Source organism: Plutella xylostella, chromosome 28 (genome assembly GCF_932276165.1).
Source record: "Plutella xylostella chromosome 28, ilPluXylo3.1, whole genome shotgun sequence".
Lineage (NCBI taxonomy): Eukaryota > Metazoa > Arthropoda > Insecta > Lepidoptera > Plutellidae > Plutella > Plutella xylostella.
In genome coordinates, this window is record NC_064008.1 from 7,066,616 (window position 1) to 7,093,702 (window position 27,087).

Consider the following 27,087-nt stretch of genomic DNA (forward strand, 5'->3'; position numbering starts at 1 on the left):
TTCATATGTTTTCTAAAATGGTATTTTGTTTATTAACGTATCAAAAAAGTTTCATTTTAATCGACGAAGACTATTTCGTTAAAATAAAATAAAAGATTCTGTGACGAAGGTGTAATTTTCTTTGCCTTATCCACGTAATATGCTCTGAAAATCTTGAAAAAATACTTAAACTTCGCGGCCAACCACCTTTTTCGATAGAATAGAAATGTAGCTATCATAAAAATTATAAGAGTTCACCAAAAAGCTAAAGTTATTTTTTTCAAATTCGGGATAATTTTTTATTCATTATGTAGGTTAAAAAGAAGAACTGCCCAATAAACGATTTTTTACTTTACTTCATTGGTCCAAGATCGGGCGAAGATAATGTCTCGCCACTCTACTCGGTAGGTGTAATCGGTAGCGAGTAACATTGTATTTTCACTCATTTTGAGCACTTAACAAGACGAATATTCGGCTTACCAGCCGAGAAGCTAATATACAATACAACTCAAGCTCGAATAAATATTGATGTAAATACACATCGAATGAAAATTCTTTGTCTGTCGCCACCCTTACATCCAGCCATCACATCACAAACTGTTCAAAGGATCCCGATCCATTTCATATGGAGTGATCTCTGGTAAAGATTAAACTGAGCTCTCGCCCGACTATCATATCCATTAAACAAATATTGCACAATATTTGCCGATATTCGAATATCTACGATTGTTTCAACCCGATTCTCAAATTGAGCTCCCGGATATGTTGGTATTTTTGAAGGGAACTATATTTCTTGCCAGCAAAGTTTATTTTTGTCATCAACTTGTATCAGCAAATTAATAGATCAACCGCAACAATATATTTTTGTCCTCAAATAAATAAAAAGTGTCCTCTGGTATGAATCAGCAAATAATATCAATACAAAAATCTAAAATAATAGATGGATTGCCAAAAAATTTGAGTTCATTACATAAATAAAAACTTTGTATGCAGAATATTATTTTTGCTCCTCAAATAATAACTGCGCCCGCAGAATAGTAGATTTGCCAGCAAATATATTGACTCTAGGTCGCATGTTGCGATTTCTTTTTAATTCATATTTTATCAGCATTGCAGTAGTTACATTATGATTGGTCCAGTTATTAAAACATTATAATTCGTTAGCAATTTAATACATGAGTTTACAAATTAGCGGAGACGGTGCTATGGAGAGAGCTATGCTTGGAGTTTCTCTGATGGATCGTATCAGAAATGAGATTATCCGTCAGAGGACCAAGGTTACCGACATACTTAGCTGTCAAAATATGCAAGCTGAAGAGGCAGTGGGCTGGTCATATCTGCCGAAGAACCGATAACCGTTGGGGTAGACGAGTTCTCGAGTCGAGACCACGAACAGGCAAACGGAGCGTGGGACGCCCTCCTGCCCGCTGGACTGACGATCTTAGGCGGATAGCCGATAGTGGTTGGATGAGGAAGGCAGAGGACCGAATGTTGTGGCACTCCTTGGGAGCGGATCTATCTCCACCAGTGGATGATTATTGGCTGATGATGATGATGATGAAAAGAGGAAGTTTAAGTTTTAATTACAATAAGATTGCTTTTGATTAGAAGAAGATTAAGGTTTAAGTTATAATTAGAAGAAGGTTGTTTATGTTGTTTTTAATTAAGAATATTGATGATTTAAACTTAATTTTTTGTTTCATTTAAATATTAAACATAACATCGAGTTATGTGGACATACCTATTAAAATATATACATAAATGTTAACTTGCCACTTGATCATAAATCCCGGCAATTTTAAGTGATTAATTGTTGAATTGATTTAAAATTGTTTGGGGGCAAAAATTTGCTGGCAAATCTACTATTTTGCCTTCAAACCTATTATTTAGCAAATTCAAAACGGATTTAATTGGCGATCGTTTAAATGACACCCATTTTTGAATAGGTACGTTCTGCTTAAAAAAAATAGTTTTTGTGCTATAGTCTTGAAATTAAAACTTAGGTAGGTACCATACGTTAGTTTCGTAACGAATCTGAAATTATGAAATGGGCTAACTCAGGTGGTTATACTGATATATTTTTTTAATGTATAAGTTGTCACTATTTTATTATCATAGGTATCGTGATAGTAGAGTTTTTGTGTGATTTTGGGTGTTTGTTATAATTATTGTAATCCTTAAACATGAGTACGTTACTATGTCAGAGTATAAATTCAGAAACTAACAGTTAGTTAATCGGTTCTAAAATCTCAAATTTTATTTCGACAAGGTACAAAACTGCATGTTAATGCACATGACGGAACTCTGCAAGTCAGCAGAACCCACTTCATGCTGATCGATAGCGGCAGTTGACATTACGACAATAGTACAATGCGTTCCCCGAGTTAGCAATTGTTTGACTTTGCATTGGAAGCTGTTATGCAGAAAGGAATCAATCCACTATTTTACGAAGCTAAAATAATACAGGGTGTCCCAAGTTAAAGTGCACATCCGAATCATCGTGACACAATTCGTTACTCAAAACAACTTTTGTTCTACGACTTTTGGAAATTCGTGAATTAAAAAAAACTAGGTAGGTACTCTCTATACAAAAAAAAACACATTAACTATAAAGTTTTTATGAATTCGCAAATGTTAAAAAGTCTTAGAACAAAAGTTGTTTAGAATGGCGAGTTGTGTCACTATGATTCGGATGTGTAATTTTTACTTGGGACACCTTGTGTAAGGTAATCCGACATTTACAGTTACATTGGTAGTTGTATGTATGTAAGGTAAGTTTGAGAGAGCTATGAGGCACTATATAGGTAAGTACCACTAAATACTATTCATTCAATACACGAGAACTTTCTACTACTACTACATGGGAGAGGCTGAATTTATTATTATTATAGCGAAATAACTTTCAACTTCAATATTTCAAAACAAGGTTTATGTGGGTTGAGTCCTTTCTGCGTAACTGCATTCCATTGTGCTAACGCCTTAACGATTTATTGACTGCAATGTAATTTGTGACTAGCACAGCAGCTCTGTATGATTCAAAGCGCTAGAATTGTGTTTGTCAAAGCTGTACTAAAGGCTTATGACTGTAATCCCCGAAACTTATCCCAGTGACTTGAAAGCGAGTCACCCGCTTTTCGGAGCAAATTTTTAGGTAGGTCTTCTTCTTCTTACCTTTAACTCCTAGTGGAGCATAGGTCCGCAACTACAGATTTCCATTTCTGACGATCAGAGGCAGCAGCCACAGTTTAGGTAGGTACTTCATGAGAATTATCTTTCAAGCTCCACAAATATCTAAACAACTGTAAAAAACAAATGTGTTGGTAAGTACCTAAATAAAACGAATACCACAATTTTCTACACTCCATTTACCGTCTAAACTGAAGGAGTGCAGTAGTCAGTTCAAGAAATGTAACTGAAGTTAGGTCAGTTCAGCTTTACAAAATCCTTTCAGTACGTTTTGTGAAAAAGAAATACAATGGCGAACAAATAACTAGAACCACATACTTTTATGTTATATTTTTTTTTCAATTGGCGGTCGCCGCTCGTAGATGTTAGCATAAAATTATTTATTGCTCATTAGATAAATAAGTAACGAACTTAGTGCTAGTAGCATTCTCTACCAGTTAACCTTTGGTGATGGAGAAGGAGAAAGTTTATCTATAAATAGACTAGGAAATATACAGGGTGTTGCAAAAAGGGTTAGTATACTAAGCCGAAACCTACATGTGCAATTGTGCAGCATGGTATACCTACGCCCGAAAATAAAATCAGAATTTCTAAATTCGCGAAATAAAAGTCATTCTCCATAGTAAAAAGACACGTGATCGTGAGTTTCTATGAAAAATAATAAAAAAAACACGACCTACTAGTTACTATTGTAGGAACTTGTGGGAAGGATAAAATACTTTGTTTACATCTTGTGAAATGTACCGTATAACGCCTTTAACGATAAACCACATAGATTTATAAACGGCACCAACGGGTGAGAATTTAGGTCTCGTGTGAATGACCTAGGCGGTATGTGTTTGTGACTTTGTGTTTGTCCTTTGTCGAAAAATAACTCCCCTATAATTATTATTGAGAAACGATTTGTATGAATATTGTAAATTGGCGTAAAATACACGAATCTAAACTCATAGTGTCCGTCAATACGGCAAAATTCTTTTCGTTTTGTTTGTGTTGGTCAACCAACCCTTTGTAAGTTATAAACAATTTAAGTAAGTATTTTTTTTTAAATTTATATTAATAATTTAGATATTTATTTTTATAGTATTATTTTAAAATTCGAGCTACATTTTTTTTGCTAATTCCCTAACCATAATAACCAGGTAAATATTATAGCAAATTATTCATGTAATTTTAGATGCAAGAATGCAATTTCCCTCGGACGGGGGAGCTTTAATTAGATAGAAAATATACTATTCCTGAAATATACTTTCCATAACAGCACTAAAATTAGATTTTTTGACTTCAGAATCGACATAATTATATTAATTGTATTGCAACCTCTTTCAGAATAAGAGTCTGTGTTCATTCCAGTATTGCTGTGTTCTATTATTGTTTTCTTGAACAATACATGACGTCGCAATGAAAGTATCTAGTGTGTTTACTGGTACACTGAATCTAGAACATAACAATTATGTTGGGGTACAAAAATAGAAGGGCACTATTATAGAACATTTAAGGTAAGCGTCCACATATCGGTATCGACGTATCGGACCAAACGGACTTTCATAAATGTCTGGAGAAACGGCGGCGTCGGCAATGCCGATGAAGTGGACGCACTTGTCTGAATGTCTATACAAAGAAATCTGACCGTTCTAAGCTGGCTATTGGCTAGACCATTTCAAACGGGATTGAACCTGACACCTCCGTGTCTCAAAGTGTAACTTCTACTGCTAGTTGAAGGCAAAACCGTTATTCATAGTCCTTCTCACCATTAACATGTCACTGACTATACGAAGCTTTATATCCCAAACCAGTGAACAAACAGATACAAGATACAAGTTTCAAACAACACTCACTTTAATACACAAACAACAATGAGCCCAAAGTTTAGGGCAATTAGATGGAAAATGGTAATTTGCGAAGTTAAATTAGGGTGAGAGAGACAAACAAAGGGAAGATTCTACAGTAGGTAGGATATATGTTTGTGTAATAAATTTAAGGTTAAGGATTCAACATTTTAAAAGTATTGCATAAGTCAATATACTTATTTTGAAGATAACATTGTAGAATCTTCTAGGCAAATTAAATTTATTTATTTTATTCATAATGCACAATAAAATATATAACGATAAGTTGACAAAGGGTTCTTCTACCAGTCACAACAGGAACAACAGTTAATGAATAGATGTAGAAGCAGAGCCCAGGAGCAGCTTAGAATCTTCAAATGTCTTAATGGAATCTTTTCGTGTAAAATGTGTAGTTACTGCATTGTGTATAGCAAATAAATAATTTATCTATCTATTTATTTATTTATTTAAACACTTTATTGTATACACAAATTATATAGTTTAAAGTAAAAGTAGAAAAAACAATACAAGTATATATATACAAAAGCGGACTTATCGCCTAAACGCGCTAAATTTCTTCCAGTCAACCTTAATGGTGTGGAAATAAAAGTAAGCCTATAACTCTTAAAATTAAATAAAACTACTGTATACAAAAACAAACAAAGTGTAACCTAATCAAAATTTAAATAAACATATCTAACTAACCTAACATATTGTCCTAAACTAATAAAATATAAATAACTATTATGTACCTACATAAATTAACCAACATATTATCATCTATCTTAGGAAAAACGAAGTTTAAGAGCGCTGCAAACCTAACCCAACCGTGTAACGAAAAAAAAAAATCAGCAGTGTCGGTCACAGTGATTAAATAACAAGCTGTAACCTAGAAATTACAAAATAATGAAAATTTGCGACAAATTACTCTTTAAATAAAATCAGTGTTGGACGGGTATGGACTTGATGTTGAAGAATTGTTTTTTTTACACTATTTCAGGGGAAAACGGCTGCGGCTACTCGTATTTCACTGAATTGTACTGTATTATGGAAGCTGACACAGTCGAATGACCAAAAAAACATCTATAAAATCATGAAAATATAGAGTGCGATTTTATTACAGTTATTCACTTATAGTTAAATACATGTAAAAAAAAAATACCGATTGATAATCTCTTTTGTACAGATTTGTACTTAAATAAAGCTATAGTACATCGACTGAATAAATTGGTTAGGGTTAGGATCTATTTCCGTTTTCATCACTACAGAGATGACAACCTGTAAGGCTATTTTTTTCCCAGTATTCCCAACTTTTTTTTAAGGCGAAGCGAAGCTTTCAGGCCACTAAAATTTTACCTCATAAAACCAATCTCAGTGTCCCAAGAGCCCTTGTACTAGCAATTTTCGTGAAAATTTAGGCCTTCCCGTGATTAATAGTCGTGTCCCCTTGATCCACTTTTGCTGCACGAGTGACTACGATTAAGGATTCATATCATTGCGGACGAAATTAGAAAAAGATGAAGATTTTTTCCTCGAAATTTTTGACGAATCTCGCGTCCAATTAAGTTGGTCCTGATTTCGGAGTTACTTCATGATAATTTCTTTTTTATATTGCTAGATAGGGACTAGCTAGACTGTTTGAGGGTTTTTTTCCGAGAGAAAAACAAACGCCAACGCAGTCGATAGTAAAGCAGTTGTTTAATACAGAGGGTGTAATGTTTCCATTAGCAAAACAATACAAAATAATATATGGTACTTGTTCTAATGTAATAAAGGACGAGGTTATTGCCTTAATTTCTGGGATATTAGGACCCATATTTTCAAAATATGTGAATATTTTCCCTGACCAGTGAAGATACCACCACCAAACATTAGCAATTAACAATTCTTGTTGCTCGCTTGTCAAATCTGACGTAACTCGTATGCATCTGACTATTTTATGACAAGCACGTGACACTGTAAAGGATTGCTAATAGCTAATATGTCGCTGGTGTAGCAGGAATATAACGCAATTCTCTAGTCCTTTAATAGCTGAACAAACCACTCCACTAGCTGTTCAGTCTTCCACCAAATTTTACATGTAAAATTTAAAATTTTACAACGTGCAACGTACAAAGACCACGTTAATATTCGTCGACGCAGTGGCTGTTCGCACTTTTGGTGAGTTATTTGAATTCTGAGCGCGTCGTGCGGGCAGCACGGCGCTGGGGATTGAGAACCTTCTGCGGGCTTTCAGGTTTGAGGGCTGCTTTAGATGCTTTATTATGTATATCCATCCTAACATCCCTCGGCAGGGACAAATGACTTTGAGAAGATGTCTCCATCTGAGTCGATCTTGGGCAGCACCTGCGATATCCATCCACTCCATCCCAAAAACTATTGCCTCACTCTACACAGAACGTTTCCAGGTTGTTTTTTGGCGGAAAATATATTAAAGCTAAACCAACGCTTTACGACATTCAAGGGTGAAAGTCGCATAACTTTTACATGCATTACGAAGTGGGAAGACAGTAACAGCATTACAAAAACAAGAAACACTAAATATTTTTTTGTCCACAACTACTATACTCCGTTAAGATACACATTTTATACAATAACTGGCTGTATCAAATGCAGTGGCATTAACGAAAGTAGTCCGCCGAGTAGCTAGGAGCCGAATTTTTGTCACATATTCGTTGACATGAAGAATGCAAAATAAGATTCGCTTCGTGTATTTTGTAAGATAAACTCGACTCGTCGTGGAAATTAAAAAGGAACACTCTCATTTTATTAGAATGAAAGAAAGAAAGGCGTTTATTCAGTGCCATGTAGCTTACACAATAAAAAAAAAAAAAAAAAAAAAAAAAACACGCACTCACGCCTTGTACTAATGTACTCCCTTGCGGGGTAGGCAGAGGTGCATTGCTGCACCCACTTTTCGCCAGAGTGTTATGTTAGTCCCAATGTAATAGGGGGCGGGCCTATTGCCATTTTACGGGCACATCCAAGACCCGAGAACAAATATCTGTGTTTAAACAAATATCTGCCCCAGCCGGGAATCGAACCCGGGACCATCGGCTCAGTAGTCAGGTCACTAACCACTACGCCATTCGGTCGTCAATAAAAACTTAAATATTTATTGCTGTATGTTTTTTCATAGCTAATCAAGAAATTATTAAGGTTCCAGTTGAATTTTGTTTTGTTTCTCTTTGGATTGCACCGGTTTGAGGCTACGAACGAAACGTATTTATCTTCTACGCTACAAATTTATATCTGCATGGCTGAAGGATCCAATCAGAATAACGACAACAGCTGTTTAGTAAGATACCTACATAATTATTATTATATGAAACTCGTAAATTAACATTGTCACTCAATTGACATCCATCCACGTAAGTACCACCTACGTCGTCATGTAAGATTGAGGTGCAAGTGTCTTGTGTATAGTGCCACAATCTTATCTGTTCCGGTGGCGACTTCGCTGTGATCGAATCCAGTGATGCCATCGATTAAATTTTGCCTATTTCTGGTTTAAACGACAATGCATTTCTGCTATTACCTATTGTTATAATTGGGTACATTCATAAGTATAGATAAATCAAAATATAGGGTCGATAGTAAATGAAAGAGGATATAATATATCAAACGACATTTGTTGTATGGAAAATTTGTCCACGGCGAACAGAAATAAAATTAGTTCTGGTTATGTGATGATATGTGGTCGTGGGGATAAAGAGATACGACTTAAAAAAAACTATTATTATTTTTGAACACTTTATTTAACATTTTTAAAGTAAATAGAAACAAGAGCATACAATTAAAAGAAATTCAGACAGTGTGCAAAGGTTAATTCATCATCATCATTATCACGACCCATCACGTCCCCACTGCTGGGGCACGGGTCTCCTTCCAAAGGCTAATTGCCAAAAAGCAATTTCTTTCAGCCAACTCTTGATAGGTTGGGAAAACAATGATTATTTCGTCTAAAATCGCTGAAGGTGCGAGAAATTCTTCTTGGTATACTGCATAAGATTTAAAGTATCATGTCATGTCCTCACACCTGTAATCAAAGAAAAATAAAGATTATATACTTTTCATCACGAGTATCACGACTATTCACGACCCATCCCGTCCCCACTGCTGGGGCACGGGCCTCTCTGCTCTCGGGAAAATATTTAATAAAATTACATGGAGTATATGGGTAAAATTATTCGTCATATTTGGCAACACTAACCTGTAGCCGCTGCAACTCGTACTTCCAATTTTTCAAACGGAATTAAAGGCGCCTGAATATGTTATTCTTCCTGCATAAAAGCCAATATATATAGTACTACTTTTCTTGCATCACATTACAGCGCTTTTGGCATTATTTCACCCAGAAAATCACAAAACAAATTAAATAACGTAGCGTCAGCCTCTTCGCAGAACTTGACAACTTAAATAACGCACAGAGTATGAAATGACGTTTGACAATGACGTCTCGTTAGTTGCACATTTTGACCACCGGAACAGATAAGATTGTGGCACTATACATTATATTATAGGGAACAAATTGTACTTTTCGCGCTTTCACACTTTACTTCCCAACAACAACTCTAAAGATGAAGTCATTGATATTTTTCATGAATTTCAAGAGGTATGCGTAGGTACACTGTAAGTAAATGTACTCCATAACTTGTCAAATAGCGTCGTGAAAAAACGTTTCTACATATACCTACACATATTATGCTCAAGACTGTAATCCCAGAAGGGATAGTCAGAGATGTCTCGCCAGCGAGTCACCCGCTTTTCGCTGTACATTTTCACTCACTTGATAGGTCGCGAGCCGTATCGCTGTTTTCGAATGAACCCAGCGCACTAAGGGTACACATCTGGTACAGATCTAGTTTTTTATGTACATTATTATGTATAATTTAAATTTTGAGTTTAGTTGGGTAACTAATTGTCGATTTATTGTGTTTTGTGAATGCAGTGTTTATCTTGAATTGTTTGTCCATCTAGTTTGTATTTAAGTATTCTGATCCTATTTGTATTTGTGAAGGTTTTGATGTAACAGGCTTTGGTGAACCGTAATAAATAAATAAATAGAAACATAGATCTACCTACCTCACAAAGTAAACATCAATGCCAGCAAGCTGTGCAGTCGCATTCGTTAAACCAGACGCAGAAGTTCTACACTGTCGCTCTGAAACTAAACGCGACAGGGGGTCACTCTATGTATAAATCGACGAACGAACGAGAATTGTCAAGCAATCGGCACGATTTATACAACGAGATAGTCGTGGATAGCACGCTCGGCGTGAATCACGGCTTTAATAGATAGAATATTCTTGATTTGTACGCAAACAGAAAATAAATCACAAAACTTATAATATAGGTACAAAAATTGCGATCGTATCGCTTAACGCGATTTTTTCCAGACAACCTTTGGGTGGACCTTTATCTCGTTTTTGTTCGGTCTTTCGTCGATTAGAGAGTGACCCCCTGAAAGTAAAGGCGACTCGCTCGCTCGCTTATGCCCAACTTTATTTCGCACAATCCGCGATGTAAAGACAACCATATTATAATACGGACTAGATGGAGTGTCAGTGCAAAAGAAACATCTCGAACACAAATATATCCCCACTTCTACCACTTAGCTCTTATTTTGATAAAGTTTTTGAAAAATTGAGACTTTATTCTTTGGTACAATGATTGTCATTTAACATAAAATAGTTTTACAGTAAACCAAATTTATGCGGACAGTTTTTTGCTATGTTTTTATATGTGACACGCCATCTAGTTCGTATATTGTTAATCTAAGCTTATTCCCAACTTTATTTCGCACAATCCGCGATGCACGATGTGAAGTCACTAATATCATAAGTGAGAAGTGTCTTTGTTTATTTCATAATGTTTATGTTTACTCTTTCAACAGCTGACATTGTTATGGTACTTCTGGATGCGTTTATTCTGTATTCTAGTTTAGGTCTTAAGAAATATGTAGGTATAATATTAGGTATGTAAGTACTTACTTTAGTTAATTTTGTTTGGTAAAGAGATTTTGTGCTATTGACTTTTAACCTATATAGTTTAGATAATTACAAACGATTCGACTTCACACACACACACACTCACGCCTTGTACTAATGTACTCCCTTGCGGGGTAGGCAGAGGTGCATTGCTGCACCCACTTTTCGCCAGAGTGTTATGTTAGTCCCAATGTTATAAAAACGATTCGACTTCAATGAATAATTAAAATCGGAAAAAAGAAAGAATTAAAATAGGAACTTAATAATAAATCGCTGGTACCGAAACTACTAATTCTAGTTCTAATAAAACAGAAAATTACAATATGGAAAATGAGATTTACGCCAGTCGTCCTTCGTAAAGTTGAATTCAAACAAAGAATAGAAAGTAAAATTTAATTTTGCTTGCTTCAGAATCGCTGACATTTTATAGATGAAAACATCCACCTTAACTCATAGGTATGTCAAAAGCCATTACAAGTGAGGTAATATCCAAAAAATCCCATTTTATATCTGCCGTTAACGCTTCCCCAGAACATAATATGCACGCGCCTCGTAAGGGCCTATAAAACAATAAGAAAAGACGAATGTGTGGTGCCTGACAGTGCCAGGAGGCATTAAATTGAATATCAGTTGCCCTGTTCTATGTAGAAGTTTTGGGTGTTGGAATAGCTGGTTAGAGTAAAACACAATCGCAAAGGTATAATAAATTAACACATTCGAGGACATGACGTGTATAGACGTCCTCATCTGGTGCCTAATCAGGTTTTCCGAGTGTTATTTTAATCCTAATCCTAACTAATATTATAAATGCGAAAGTAACTGTGTCTGTCTGTATGTCTGTCTGTCTGTTACTCTTTCACGTAAACTACTCAACAGATTTGAATGAAATTTGGTATACATATGGTCTAGACCCTGAGAAAGAACATAGGCTACTTTTTATCCCGGAATTCCCACGGGAAAACTTTTTAAGGCGAAACGAAGCTCGCGGGAACAGCTAGTATTGTATAAAAATTGTAAAATTGAAAAGCTCATCGCTCTTTGTCATAGCATCTTCGTAAAGGCTTTTAAGGAAAATAGCTCTAAGACTTAAAAAACTATCCGAAGACTAAACAAGCTTTCTCCAGTGTCCATGCTAAAAGTTTCGATACCTACTTTATAGCTTTATTGTCAAGTTTCACAAAGCTATCGATATAAAATGCTTGGAGAATAAATTGTCTCAGTATTTCCCCGTCAAAAGTGTATATATATATATTTTATAAAATGAAGAACATTTATTATTTTCCACCAATTATATACTGAGATACTGGGTCACAAATCACAATGCAACGAGTGGAATACATCACACTAGGGTTTGTCATCGTAGTGAAGATTACCAATCATATTGTTTGTTTGTTCGTTTTTTTTTTTTAATTTTAAGTAGCTATGTTTGTGTCCCACTGCTGGGCAAAGGCCTCCCCATGTTTATTCCACACGTCTCTGTTGTTCATTTATTTATAATAATTCTTAACAATACAATAAACATTGCCAGCCACAACTTTATCTCGTTGTATAAAGTGTGACAATTTAGTTCGCTCGTTCGTCAATTCAGAAAGTGATCCTTCAGGTGATAGGTATGACATTAACCGGGAAGCTCTTTTGAGCACCCCTATTTACCAATCATGATTCGTCAGTAAATTCAGTAGATTTTGATATTTATGAAACCGTAAGCACTCGAGATGGATACCTATCTCTTTTGCTAACTGTACAACTAAGTTACGATCCCTGGCTTACTGCCGTACTAACGAGGTTTCTGTGTCGTCCCATTGGAAAGTTTTCCGTGTGATTATTGCAGCAGTCAGACACACGGCACAGTGTTGTTTAGTGACGGAACTTTTTTAACCCCACAGATATAAAAATGGGTGTTATAATTATTATAAGTCGAACGTGTCAGACACACACGCTCTTTTTGTATCATTAATATTTTTATTTACTTATAAAAATATATATTAGACTTACTTTGTAAAGAACAACAAGGTGTTAGGTACATCCTGTTAGATAATATAAGTATTAGAAATAAATAAATAAATAAAACAACATATTTTGTAAATGGTCTCTGGCTACCACACTGACCTAATCTTCTGTAGCCTAAGTAAAAGTGGAGATATAGGGCCGAGGACTAACGTAGATATCAGTGTTCTTGCACTTTCCTATAATAATATTTAACCTATATGAAAAAATACTTTCAATTGATGAAATGCTATTGAATAATCATATTAACTCCTCTCGTCTCCGCCTACTCGTATCATTATTGAAAAACGATTGTATGTCTACGACATCTCTATCTTCGATACAACATACACATACCTACCTAATATACTACGTGTAACTTTTACCAAACTCTCCCTGTCGGAATTCTGCCAAATACAAATATGATAAGGGCCTGGCATTCAGACTGATTTAGAATCAAACAAAACAACAAGTTATCAGCATATATACAGGGTGTTGTGACACTTTGTGGTCTTAACTGAAAGGGGATGACTTTGTTAGTCATTCTCAGTATGTTTTTGTTGTATGACTTTTGAAAAAAGTTGCTACGCTATAGAAACTTTGTTTGTCTTTTTATTGTGGGCACTGGAATATTTTTTTACGAATTTCCAGAAATTGTAGAATAAAAGTTGTTCAAAATGACCGCCAGAGCCAGTATACCAATGAACTTAAATAGTGAACAAATATCTGTTAGGTTACCAGGGGCGTATTTACCCTAGGGCTAAAAGGGCTACAGCCCGGGGCGGCAGGCGGCGAAGGGCGCCCCAGGGGCGGCCGGCAGGCCGCCCTTAGGCTTTAGGTTGGGGGATTAAAAAAGTACAGAACAATATTTTAGGACTTAAGCCTAGAACGGCCCTGAGCCATTTTTCCAAATGTTGATTTCATGTCTTAAGAAATATGATTTAAAGTATGAAAGCCGGCCTTTTCTTTTCTGAACCGGTGGAATAGTCTAATTTTTTTCCGCCTCGGTATTTTTTTTCAGGAAATCTAAAGCTTGGCTTTTTTTGCCTCACTCAGCCCTGCACAAGTTTATTTCTAAACGTTCTAAAATTCTAAAAAAAAACTGCATGCAGATTTTTTTTTCTTCGGAATATATCATTATCTATGCAAATCTATCACCACAATGTTTTTATATGGTTTTTATACATACGAGTATGTAGGTCGGTAGGAACTCTACACTTCTTCTTCTTTCGTGTCAGTAAACATGCGAATTTTTTAATTTGTCCAGACCAAAACGAAGCAACTTTGATAGCATTCTGGTTGGCATAGGGCGCAGGAGAGTAATTGCTTCATAGTCAGGGGGGCGGTACCCACTTGGAAAGATTGTCCTTGCAGCAGCCTACCTCTGCTCGCAACCGATTTAGAGTCTTCCAAATGTGCCAGGGGAGACTGATACCGGAAGCAAGTTTTTCTTCAAGAGGTAGAAAAGGATCCTGGGGCTGCTTTTCCTCCCAGAGCCTTAGCCTTGCGTTTTGTGGGTTTTCATCCGTTAAGGCGGCGTTTGGCGTTTGCGGCTCTTAAGGCGGGAAGGTCTTCGTCGCATTCTTGTTTGCCTTTCTCAACAGAACATGCCACTTTTCGCCGTATGCTGGGGGGTACTATCCCAGCCAGAGAGTAGACTTTGTAGAGCGGCGTCGGTTTGAGGCATCCCGTTACTATACGAACTGTGTCGTAAAGAGCAAAATCTACTTATCTAGCCTGCGCGGACCTAGCCCATATCATCATCAAGTCAATGTCAAAGTCAAATATTTTTATTCCTTAGTATAAATATAAAATTCTCTGATGAACGTCAATTTTTAAAAACTACTGTCCGTTCGGATAAGGGGCTTTTTCTGTCAAAGGAGAAGAACGGAGGCAAGAAACTCCTGAGTCAACAGTTGGTATACAATACTTATAAGCAACAAGGAGCGCCACAACACTCGGTCCTCGGCCTCATCCAACCACTACCGGCTCTACCCGCCTAAGGTCGTCAGTCCAGCGGGCAGGAGGGCGTCCCACGCTGCGTTTGCCTGTTCGTGGTCTCCACTCGAGAACTCGTCTACCCCAAAGGTTATCGGTTCTTCGGCAGATATGACCAGCCCACTGCCACTTCAGCTTGCATATTTTGACAGCGATGTCGGTAACCTTAGTCCTCTGACGGATAAACTCATTTTTGATACGATCCATCAGAGAAACCCCAAGCATAGCTCTCTCCATAGCACGCTGAGCTACTTTTAATCGGTAGGTAGACCAGTCCTACCGTCAGTGTCCACGTCTCTGCACCATACGTCATCACTGGCAGGACGCACTGGTTGAAGACTTTTGTCTTCTGGCTCTGAGGAATGGGAATCTTGCCCATATGGGGCAGGTAAATTCGGCTGAGAAGCAGAGTGCTAAGCTACTTGTTCGTAGAACTAGCGGAGAGGCGCCCCAGCTGGTAGACGCAAGCCTTCGCAGAAGGTTGTTTCGGGAGCTGACTTTCTTCTTGATGTTTTGGCAGTGGGTGTTGTACGCGAGGGATCTATCTAGGGTCATTCCGATTTATTTTGGTGACGAGCAGTGCTGGATTTTTTAAGTATGAAAGCCGGCCTTTGTTCTTTTCTGAACCGGTAAAATAGACTATTTTTTCCGTCTCTGTATTTTTTTAAGGAAATCTAAAGAAAAAAAAATTGTCTTACTCAGTCGCCAACGTTTAAAATGTACTCGCTCTTTTTGTTGTCTTTCATTCCTTGATGGGGCGGAAAACTACTGGAGCCCAGGGCGCGAAATCTTTAAATACGCCCCTGTAGGTTACCAATAAAACAGTTTCATTCCAAAGAACAATTTACACTTCAGTACATACTACTCGCTCGTAATATATAATTATGAAATAAATAACCTAAACCTCCTGCTTATTGAACCGTAAATCGGAATTTATTTCTCTGCATAGAGTACCTACTCGATATTTTCGCTAACTGTACTTATGTACATTTTAGAATTTTACATTTATTTAGGTATCAAATTATAAATACAATCAATCAAATGAACATTTTAATAATTATTTTGTCAGCTCTTGTATTGGGTTTCGTGAGTCCATTGAACAAGTTTATGTCATATTGCATTAGGGTTATTATTATAAGTTGTGAAACTTTGTGAACTTCTAATACCCCATTTACACTCTCGCACGAGTGGCGAGGCGAGCGACAAGGCGAGGGGCGAGGCGCGAGTGTGAACAGACGCTCGTGGCTCGCCTCCTCGCTCGCCTCGCCACTCGCGGCGCTCGCGTCCGGAGCGGTTTTTGGGGCACGAGTCAAAGGAGCTCGCGTCGAGCTCGCGTCGCACGCGAGCGGGTGTTTACACTCTTCACACACACACACACACTCACGCCTTGTACTAATGTACTCCCTTGCGGGGTAGTCAGAGGTGCATTGCTGCACCCACATAAATAATTAAAACCATAGGAACTTAATAATAAATCAGTGGTACCGTATCTACTAATTCTACTTCTAATAAAACAGAAAATTACAAAATGGAAAATGGGATTTACGCCAGTCGTCCTTCGTAAAGTTGAATTCAAACAAAGAATAGAAAGTAAAATTTAATTTTGCTTGCTTCAGAATCGCTGACATTTTATAGATGAAAACATCCACCTTAACTCATAGGTATGTCAAAAGCCATTACAAGTGAGGTAATATCCAAAAAATCCCATTTTATATCTGCCGTTAACGCTTCCCCAGAACATAATATGCACGCGCCTCGTAAGGGCCTATAAAACAATAAGAAAAGACGAATGTGTGGTGCCTGACAGTCCCAGAAGGCATTAAATTGAATATCAGTTGCCCTGTTCTATGTAGAAGTTTTGGGTGTTGGAATAGCTGGTTAGAGTAAAAACACAATCGCAAGGGTATAATAAAATAACACATTCCAGGACATGACGTGTATAGACGTACTCATCAGGTACCTAATCAGGTTTTCCGAGTGTTATTTTAATCCTAATCCTAACTTAATATTATAAATGCGAAAGTAACTGTGTCTGTCTGTATGTCTGTCTGTCTGTTACTCTTTCACGTCAAAACTACTGAACAGATTTGAATGAAATTTGGTATACATATGGTCTAGACCCTGAGAAAGAACATAGGCTACTTTTTATCCCGGAATTCCCACGGGAAAACTTTTTAAGGCGAAGCGAAGCTCGCGGGAACAGCTAGTATTGTATAAAAATTGAAAAGCTCATCGCTCTTTGTCATAGCATCTTCGTAAAGGCTTTTAAGGAAAATAGCTCTAAGACTTAAAAAACTGTCCGAAGACTAAACAAGCTTTCTTCAGTGTCCATGCTAAAAGTTTCGATACCTACTTTATAGCTTTATTGTCAAGTTTCACAAAGATATCGATATAAAATGCTTGGAGAATAAATTGTCTCAGTATTTCCCCGTCAAAAGTGTAATATTTTGTTTAGAAGGCTTGAAAGTGTATTTTGGAAGAACATTTATTATTTTCCACCAATTTTATACTGAGATACTGGGTCACAAATCACAATGCAACGAGTGGAATTCATCACACTAGGGTTTGTCATCGTAGTGAAGATTACCAATCACATTGTTTGTTTGTTTATTGATCTTTTTTTTTATTTAAGTAGCTATGTTTGTGTCCCACTGCTGGGCAAAGGCCTCCCCATGTTTATTCCACACGTCTCTGTTGTTCATTTATTTATAATAATTCTTAACAATACATTCAACTGCAGTTTTGTTTTCCATGGCCAGCCACAACTTTATCTCGTTGTATAAAGTGTGACAATTTAGTTCGCTCCTTCGTCAATTCAGAGAGTGATCCTTCAGGTGATAGGTATGACATTAATCGGGGAAGCTCCTTTCGAGCACCCCTATTTACCAATTGTGATTCGTCAGAAAATTTAGTAGATTTATTTATGATATATAGCTGTTCCCGCGAACTTCGCTTCGCCTTAAAAAGTTTTCCCGTGGGAATTCCGGGATAAAAAGTAGCCTATGTTCTTTCTCAGGGTCTAGACCATATGTATACTAAATTTCATTCAAATCTGTTCAGTAGTTTAGGCGTGAAAGAGTAACAGACAGACAGACAGACAGACAGACACAGTTACTTTCGCATTTATAATATTAGTTAGGATTATGAAACCGTAAGCACTCGAGGTGGATACTTGTCTCTTTTGCTAACTGTACAACTAAGTTACGATCCCTGGCTTACTGCCGTACTAACGAGGTTTCTGTGTCGTCCCATTGGAAAGTTTTCCGTGTGATTATTGCAGTAGTCAGACACACGGCACAGTGTTGTTTAGTGACGGACCTTTTTTAACCACACAGATATAAAAATGGATGTTATAATTATTATAAGTCGAACATGTCAGACACACACGCTCTTTATGTTTCATTAATATTTTTATTTACTTATAAAACTATATATTAGACTTACTTTGTAAAGAACAGCAAGGTGTTAGGTACATACTGTTAGTTAATATAAGTGTTAGAAATAAATAAATAAATAAAACAACATATTATTTTGTAAATCATCTCTGGCTACAACACTGACCTGATCTTTTGTAGCCTAAGTAGTAATAGTGGAGATAAAGGGCCGAGGACTAACGTAGATATCAGTGTTCTTGCACTTTCCTATAATAATATAACCTATATGAAAAAATACTTTCAGTTGATGAAATTCTATTGAAAAATCATATTATCTCCTCTCGTCTCCGCCTACTCGTATCATTATTGAAAAACGATTTTATGACTACGACATCTCTATCTTCGATACATAATACACATACCTAGTACCTACCTAATATACTACGTGTAACTTTTACCAAACTCTCCCTGTCGGAATTCTGCCAAATACAAATATGATAAGGGCCTGGCATTCAGACTGATTTAGAATCAAACAAAACAACAAGTTATCAGCCTATCTACAGGGTGTTGTGACACTTTGTGGTATACTAAGCTGAAAGGGGATGACTTTGTTAGTCATTCTCAGTATTTTTTTGTTCTATGACTTTTGAAAAAAGTTGCTACGCTATAGAAACTTTGTTGCTCGTTTTATTGTGGGCACTGGAATATTTTTTTACGAATTTCCAGAAATTGTAGAATAAAAGTTGTTCAAAATGACCGCCAGTATACCAATGAACTTAAATAGTGAACAAATATCGGTTAGGTTACCAATAAAACAGTTTCATTCCAAAGAACAATTTACACTTCAGTACAAACTACTCGCTCGTAATATATAATTATGAAATAAATAACCTAAACCTCCTGCTTATTGAACCGTAAATCGGAATTTATTTCTCTGCATAGAGTACCTACTCGATATTTTCGCTAACTGTACTTTATGTACATTTTCGCATTTTACATTTATTTAGGTATCAAATTATAAATACAATCAATCAAATGAACATTTTAATAATTATTTTGTCAGCTCTTGTATTGGGTTTCGTGAGTCCATTGAACAAGTTTATGTCATATTGCATTAGGGTTATTAGTTAGTTGTGAAACTTTGTGAACTTCTAATGGTATTTGAGTGTCAAAATAGATGATACTACGATCTTGAACTACATTTATAACACACACACACACACACGCACTCACGCCTTGTACTAATGTACTCCCTTGCGGGGTAGGCAGAGGTGCATTACTGCACCCACTTTTCGCCAGAGTGTATGTTAGTCCCAATGTAATAGGGGGCGGGCCTATTGCCATTTTACGGGCACATCCAAGACCCGAGAACAAATATCTGTGTTTAAACAAATATCTGCCCCAGCCGGGAATCGAACCCGGGACCATCGGCTCAGTAGTCAGGGACACTAACCACTACGCCATTCGGTCGTCAATTTATAAGTAGTCAAATATTCTAATTAGTCAAATAATGATATTCTAAGGAGTCAAATAATGTAATTTATTATTCTATGGGTGTTAAAAGTGTGAAATCACAGGTCGTTATCCTGAATAACTATATAAAAGGTGTGCAAAAAAAAATTAAAGGTGTATGACATTATTCATTTGAAGGTCATTATTATTATCAAGTCAACTCAAGACAAAGGCATTTATTTGCTGAATATAGGTTACATAGTTGATAATAATTATACTGAAGTTATAATACTTATAGGAAGGACAAAGGTATTGGCTGCTTTATAGCACAGAGACGGTACAGACAGACATATCGGTCAAACACAAAAAATATAACCCTCCTTTCCGCCTAAGCGGGTAAAAAGGCACACCAAGGGGCTTGCCCATATCCGTTCTTGATAATGGATTATGTTAATAATTGTAACAATGCCTTTGAATAATTTGAGCCCTCTCCGGTAGTGGTTTAAGTTTATGGAGACATGGGGTTACAAAACTCGGTCTGCTGCCGCTACATGGGACTTCGTTACCGACGTAGATAAACGTCATTCGCCATCATCACGACAGTGATATAAAGAACCAACGATTTTGCTTCAACTGGAGGCCCTAAATTATTGTAGAAGACAAACACAAACAGTTTAGTGTTCACACTTCGTTGTATGAATACTTAATACAGTAACAAAATAATAAGTTAGAAATAAGTAGGTATATAAAAGTAGTAGGTATATAAAGGTGGCTTATTAGTCTTATTACCAATAAGCAATTTCCCTCAGCCAACGTTACATGGGTAGAGAACTAAAGTAAATAATATACAAAAGTATTTCATCTGAGACCTAATGAGCTTCTTTTATTTTCGTCACTTGTTTCTGATGCATAGTACTTACCTACTACTACATATTATTGTATAGATTAACTTTGACCCTACTTTATAAAGAAAAACAAAAAAGTTGGCTTTCATTAAACAATATTATAAGTACTTTTTGGAAAGTTAAGGCGTGATAATGGATCGCGCTCGAACTAATGAAGCCAGGGTAAGCCCGCTCTACTTAATTCGTATGGAATAAACTTTTGTATATATTATGAACTTTATCCTTGGATTTTTCCCTCATGGAGCTAAGAATGAGTGGAACTCCAGTTTATAACCTCATAATCATCATCGAAAACGCCTGGAAGAGCTACTGGTCTATGAAGCAGCTGATGAAGGGTAACCTTCCACTGTCACTCAAGCGCAAACTCGTTGACATGTGTATCTTGCCCGTCCTAACCTACGGCGCACAGACATGGTCACTGACCGAACATCAAAAGACCAGACTGAAGGTTTGCCAAAGAGCGATGGAGCGTAGTCTTCTAGGTGTCAAATTGACAGACCGTGTCAGAAACACCATACTACGCTCCCAAACTCGCATAGTCGATGTTGGTGTCGAGACCGCGAAGCTCAAATGGAACTGGGCCGGACACGTCTGCCGCATGCACCCGGACCGGTGGGCCAAGATAGCGACCGAGTGGGTGCCGGGCGACGGGCGCCGGCGGAGAGGCAGGCCGAGACGGAGATGGCGGGACGACCTGGATAAGTTTGATAATAACTGGGCTGAGAGTGCACAGGATCGAAGGGTGTGGAAGGAAAAAGGGGAGGCCTTTGCCCAGCAGTGGGAAACAAAACAGGCTAATTAAAAAAAAAAAAAAATCATCATCATAGCCTATAGCAGTCCACTGCTGGACGTAGGCCTCTCCCAAAGCGCGCCACTGGATGCGATCTATAGCTTTCTGCATACAATCATAACTAGCCACCTATCGCAAGTCGTCACCCCATCTAGCCCGAGAACGTCCCTACTACGTTGCCTAGTTGCGGCCTATAACCTAACCAACATTAAAACCCCGATATCTAGTCTGGATATCTAGTCCACCACGCTGGCCCAGTGCGGATTGGTGGATCCCAAAAACAAGCTTGTACAGGGAGAAAGAAGACTTAAAGTCGCATAACACTAAACAAGCAAAACGGAAATTGGTTCAGCCGTTTGAGAGATACGGTACCACAGCGAGAGACACGTTAAACCTATAACATGTTCGGGTTTTTTTATGTTTAAAAAAAGTAGCAGCTTTTTGTAAGTAGGTACATACAGGGTGTTGCAAAAAGGGTAGGTATACTAAGCCGAAACCTACATGTGCAGCATGGTATATCTAAGCCTGAAACTGAAATCAGAATTTGATTTGAAAATTCTGATTTCAGTTTCGGGCTTAGATATACCATGCTGCACATGTAGGTTTCGGCTTAGTATACCAATTTTGCAACACCCTGTAGAACGCCAGCAAATGAAAAAGTTGCGTGAGGTTAGTTTTTTTTTTACGAAAGCCACATCCAAGCATAATACGCTACGCAAGATAACAAATAAGATCTAATTTAGTGGGTCTCAGATTCTGATTCAGATTCTAGACACGTTTTGTTTTTAGCATGAATAAACCGTTTTGTTCAATATCTTAAGATATTAAACTGTGTGAAATAAATATCAGTTAAACTCACAAACTTTTGAGACAAGGGGGATTTTATCAAAGTTTCTTTCAAACACAACTTTATCAGTGATCCTGATAAAGCTATAAACAAATCAGCAAAGAGCACGAAAAAAATCAGCATGGTTTTTATACCACAGATATTGTTATGATATCCACTCACACTCAAAAAACTAGGAGGGGTAATAGAGTCATTGGTTAGTGACCCTGATGCCGAAGGTTCCGGGTTCGATTCCCGGCTGGGGCAGATATTCGTACTCGGGTCTTGAGTGTTGATATTTATATTTAATATGTATCTATCTATGTATTTGTGTAGATATATCAGCTGTCCGATACCCATAACATGGGCTCTGCCTAGCTTGGGGTCGGAAGGCTGTGTGTGAGACGACCCCACATATTATTATTATTACATAGCTTTAGGCCAGTTCCCTACTTTGGGCTACGCTACTTTTCTACCGATATTCTTACCGGAAAACTTATTTTAAATAACCACAAAATAATACTGTTACTTTACTTTTACTTATTCCCAATCTCCGCTGGGGAGCAAAGGGCCGAAGTGAAGCGCCGCCATTCTTTACGATCGTGGGCCAGTTGGTACAAAATAGTTTTATCCACTGCTTTAAGTATTAAACCTCCAAGCATTTTTAATTCAATTTTTCCGTGAGGAAAATTGCTTTACAGTTAGGTATTTCTTATTTTAATCTTAAGCTCCATAAATTATGCACATATTTTCTCCTTGCACATAAGAATTATTAACCGTAATGTTATTTATTGCTGAGTGGGAATAAAATAGTTATTCTTAGTGTAATATTTTCCAGTGTGGTTGACTGAAATGTGATTGGTAATAGTAATGATTCTTTGTAGTGGTCAAATCGCCTGTGCAATATAAATATATAGATATATTCTAGGTAATTACCACAAATGTTATTATTAGTAGGAACTTAAATTCGTTTTGGATTTCGATAATTTCAAGTGACGGTTATTAAATACTCTTTAATGATTGTATTGTAGGATATCGTATAACAATAGGTATGCATGTTAATGTAACAAAAATATATACAAAGCTTTTACGTTAATATGTTTCCCCCAATTATTTTATCAAGTTTCATAATTATTGCCGCCTGGTAAGTATTTAATTTCAAGTTAAATAAAATAACGTCAAAGGTTTTTGTTATATGGAAATCATCATCATCAGCCTTCTATCGACCACTGTTGGGTATGTATAGGCCTCCTTTTCTGGACGCCAATTTTTCCGGTCCTGTGCCGCTTCTGTCTGCTGCTTCCCCGCAACCCTGCAGATGTCATCGGAACATCTAGCAGTTGTTAAAACATAGGAGTTATTCAGTAGCCGCATAATATCCCATTTATTTTTACTGTATTCGTAATTTTTAAAGCACCCCAGTTGTCGGTAAATATCTTGGTAATCCTGATGTACATACTATCGAATAACACATTGACAGTGTCAAAAATATTCGGGATACGACCACAGGACTCATTACTCGTTTTTTAATGACACACCCTGTAGGTATAATATCGTCATGATTACATACACATACACAAGGTCCAACAATGACAGCTATTTTACTTAAAAATAAGAAAATATACACAAATAAAATTAAATGAATGAGAGATATATTTTCTAATGAAAAATTACGCCATTGCGCGTCGCTATTTAATTTTAAACCCTGAAAAGGAATAAACTCGAAAGCTGTGCGCTTTGCAGGCAATAAACCTCCTTCTTAATTAGTGCAAAAGATAAAATCTAAAATGAATTGTAGAGCAATACCAGCTATTAGGATGCAGTTAAGTTGAATTTTATTTTAGTCTGGGAATTAATAACTGCTAGATGATTCTGTAAGTGATTCTCCGATTTTAGCAATATTTTTTAAAATCTAAGAATAGTTTTTACCGCTAGATTTGAATATTTTTTGGGCGCAAGGTAAGACGTCATTGCATTATCATCGGCCAGACTACGATTAATAGATACGATTAAAATATCAACATAATCACAATTATAAATATTGTAAATATGATAAATAATCACATTATAATTTCATATAATAATCTTCTTTTACACGCTTTAATAACAAAATCATTCGTTTCGCCGTGAAAACCATGTGCTCTCAAAAACGATAAATAATGATTATTCAGATTAGATAATTTTTACGGAACAGGTGCTGTTTACTAGTTCGTAAGTAGACGAAACGTGTTGCAGATATTTACGTGTCTTAGTAACATTATCAATAGAATTTTGATAAAATTATGAATAGTAGTTTCTAAAGTGTATTTCTTTCAGCGCCGTTTGTACATCAAACATTATTAAAATAATGATTTTACGCGTGTGTTTTGTGGCTTTAGCCATATTGGCTACTAGTGTAAATTCTGCTCGAATTTTAGCAATATATCCTGTTGCATCAGTAAGTCATCAAGTAGTTTTTCGCGCTTTGACATTAGAACTGGCAAAAAGGGGGCATGAGCTTGTTGTTTTCACTCCAAACCCAGCGCTTCCTAAAGACCGGCCAAAGGACAATGTCACTGAAATTGATATGAGCGAATCTTACCAGTTATTTTTTAAATTATTTATGCATGCATTCGAGCCAGTCAGAGGAGTTATATTCCCTGCTAAACAGATGTCGGAATATGAATCGCTCAAAATGATGATTGCGTTCGTCGAAGAAGTATATAAGATGGAAGAATTCAAAAAGATTATAAGTGACAAGACTCAGAAGTTTGATCTGATTATGGCCGAGGCACTTTTTGTGTCTCCGTTGATGCTTTCCAAAATCTTCGATGCCCCTACTATTTGGTTCAGTAGCTTCTATGGTAGTCCCAATGCTTACGAAACTGTTGGTGCCCCAGGACACCCTATGTTGTATCCAAACTATTTCAGAGGAAAATTTGTTAATCTCTCACTATGGGATAAAATTTACGAAACATACCTAGAATTTCAATTCTGGTACAACACTCGCCGGGTGTTGTCCTATGAAGAATCACTTGTAAAGAAATATTTCGGTGAAGAAGCGCCAAGTATTGATGAATTGAAAAACAATGTGGATCTGTTGTTTGTGAATGCAAATCCTATTTTTGAGGGAAATCGACCAGTTCCTCCTAATGTGATTTATCTAGGAGCTCTTCATATGCAGCCCTTAAAAGAACTACCAAGTGTAAGTAAACCTCAATTCTATGCGTTAGATTCGTACAACATATAAACCTCCCTTCCTTCCTATTTTAACAAATCCTTTTATTCATATTATAAGCATTAACTGTCTAATAATTTGAATCATGAACACACGGTTAATCAGAACTTTGTTTATATTTCAGGACTTAAAAACCTTTTTAGACAATTCAAAGCGAGGTGTTGTTTATGTGAGTTTGGGAACTAATGTGCGTTTTGAAACCATGGAACCATCTTTGATTGATGTGTTTGTTAAGGCTTTCGAGGCCATGCCATACGATATTTTGTGGAAATTCGACGGTCAAAACATTCCGAATGCACCCAAAAACGTTAAAATACAAAAATGGTTTCCGCAAAGAGATTTACTGAGTAAGTTAAAGCAATTTTATCTAAACCAATAAAAACAGCGCATGTTCATCGCAGTCATATAACTTTTGACGTTAAACATGTAGACCGTATGCTGGCTGTGTCTAGATTTGGTTGTAAAATCCAAATCCACAACATTCCTGTTTTTTTTTATTAACAAAAATTTTGTTTGTCAGTCTTACAAACTAACAAATCAGTGTAAGAAGGTGCATAATTTTTTTAAAGCCAGACCTGTCTCCGAGATGACCCACAAACCAGTTTTTTTAAAATTACCAATATATAGATTAAAAACGACTACTAATATTATTTTTTTCTATTTCAGCGCATCCAAACATTAAAGCGTTTGTGACGCAGGGGGGCCTGCAATCAACAGACGAAGCTATAGAAGCAGGAGTGCCATTCGTTGGTCTTCCAGCCCTAGGGGATCAGTACTTCAACACAGACCAGTATGTCAGACTTGGTATCGGTATCAGACTAAACTTTGAGACCTTGAAACCCGAGGAACTGGTCAATGGCGTCAACACGGTTGTCAACGATAAGAGGTGATAATGAAATAAAATTGTATTATCGTTATCGCTTTAGCACACTTAGATTAGAACATTATAGTATAATCATGAGCAATGACAAAGTTCCATAGTCAAATGCCTAATAAAACTGTCAAATTTCGTTTTAAATACTTGTTAAACAATGTATAAAGTTTTTTGTGGTAATACAGTAGAGCCTTATGACAAAAACTTAGACTGTATTTTACAGATATTAAACGCTGTCAAACGCCTTATAAATGTGTCAAATATTGATTGATTGATTGAAATATTGATGTTTAAACACTCATTCATGTCCCCCACATATATAGGTGCATATACATACATATATATTCAGTTTTTCTTCCTTTTCAGCTACCGTGAAAACGTAAAGAAGCTAGGAGTCTTGATGCGGGATCAGCCACAGACACCACTGGAAAGGGCAGTGTGGTGGACAGAATACGTGCTGAGGAATAAAGGAGCCAAACACTTGAGGTCACCAGCGGCCAATATATCCTGGTCTGAATACCTCATGCTGGATGTGGTAGCCGCCTTGGCTACCGCAGTTCTGCTATTTTTGGCAGCAGTGGGAATAGTTTGGCGGACTGTTAGCAAGATTTTTCGTAAAAATGTTAAGGTGAATAAGAATAAAAAAGAGTAAATCGTGAATAAACGCATTTTTATTGGTGT

At 36.8% G+C, this 27,087-nt stretch overlaps 1 protein-coding gene across 1 annotated transcript; it reads left to right on the top strand.

Moving 5' to 3' along the window:
- Positions 1-24,441: 24,441 nt before the first annotated feature.
- On the top strand, positions 24,442-27,066 carry LOC105383937 (UDP-glucosyltransferase 2). The gene is made up of 4 exons (XM_011554075.3): positions 24,442-25,499; positions 25,657-25,879; positions 26,199-26,418; positions 26,773-27,066. The coding sequence occupies exons 1-4, from the start codon at positions 24,663-24,665 to the stop codon at positions 27,056-27,058; spliced, it is 1,566 nt and encodes a 521-aa protein (XP_011552377.3). The 5' UTR covers positions 24,442-24,662; the 3' UTR covers positions 27,059-27,066.
- Positions 27,067-27,087: the final 21 nt, after the last annotated feature.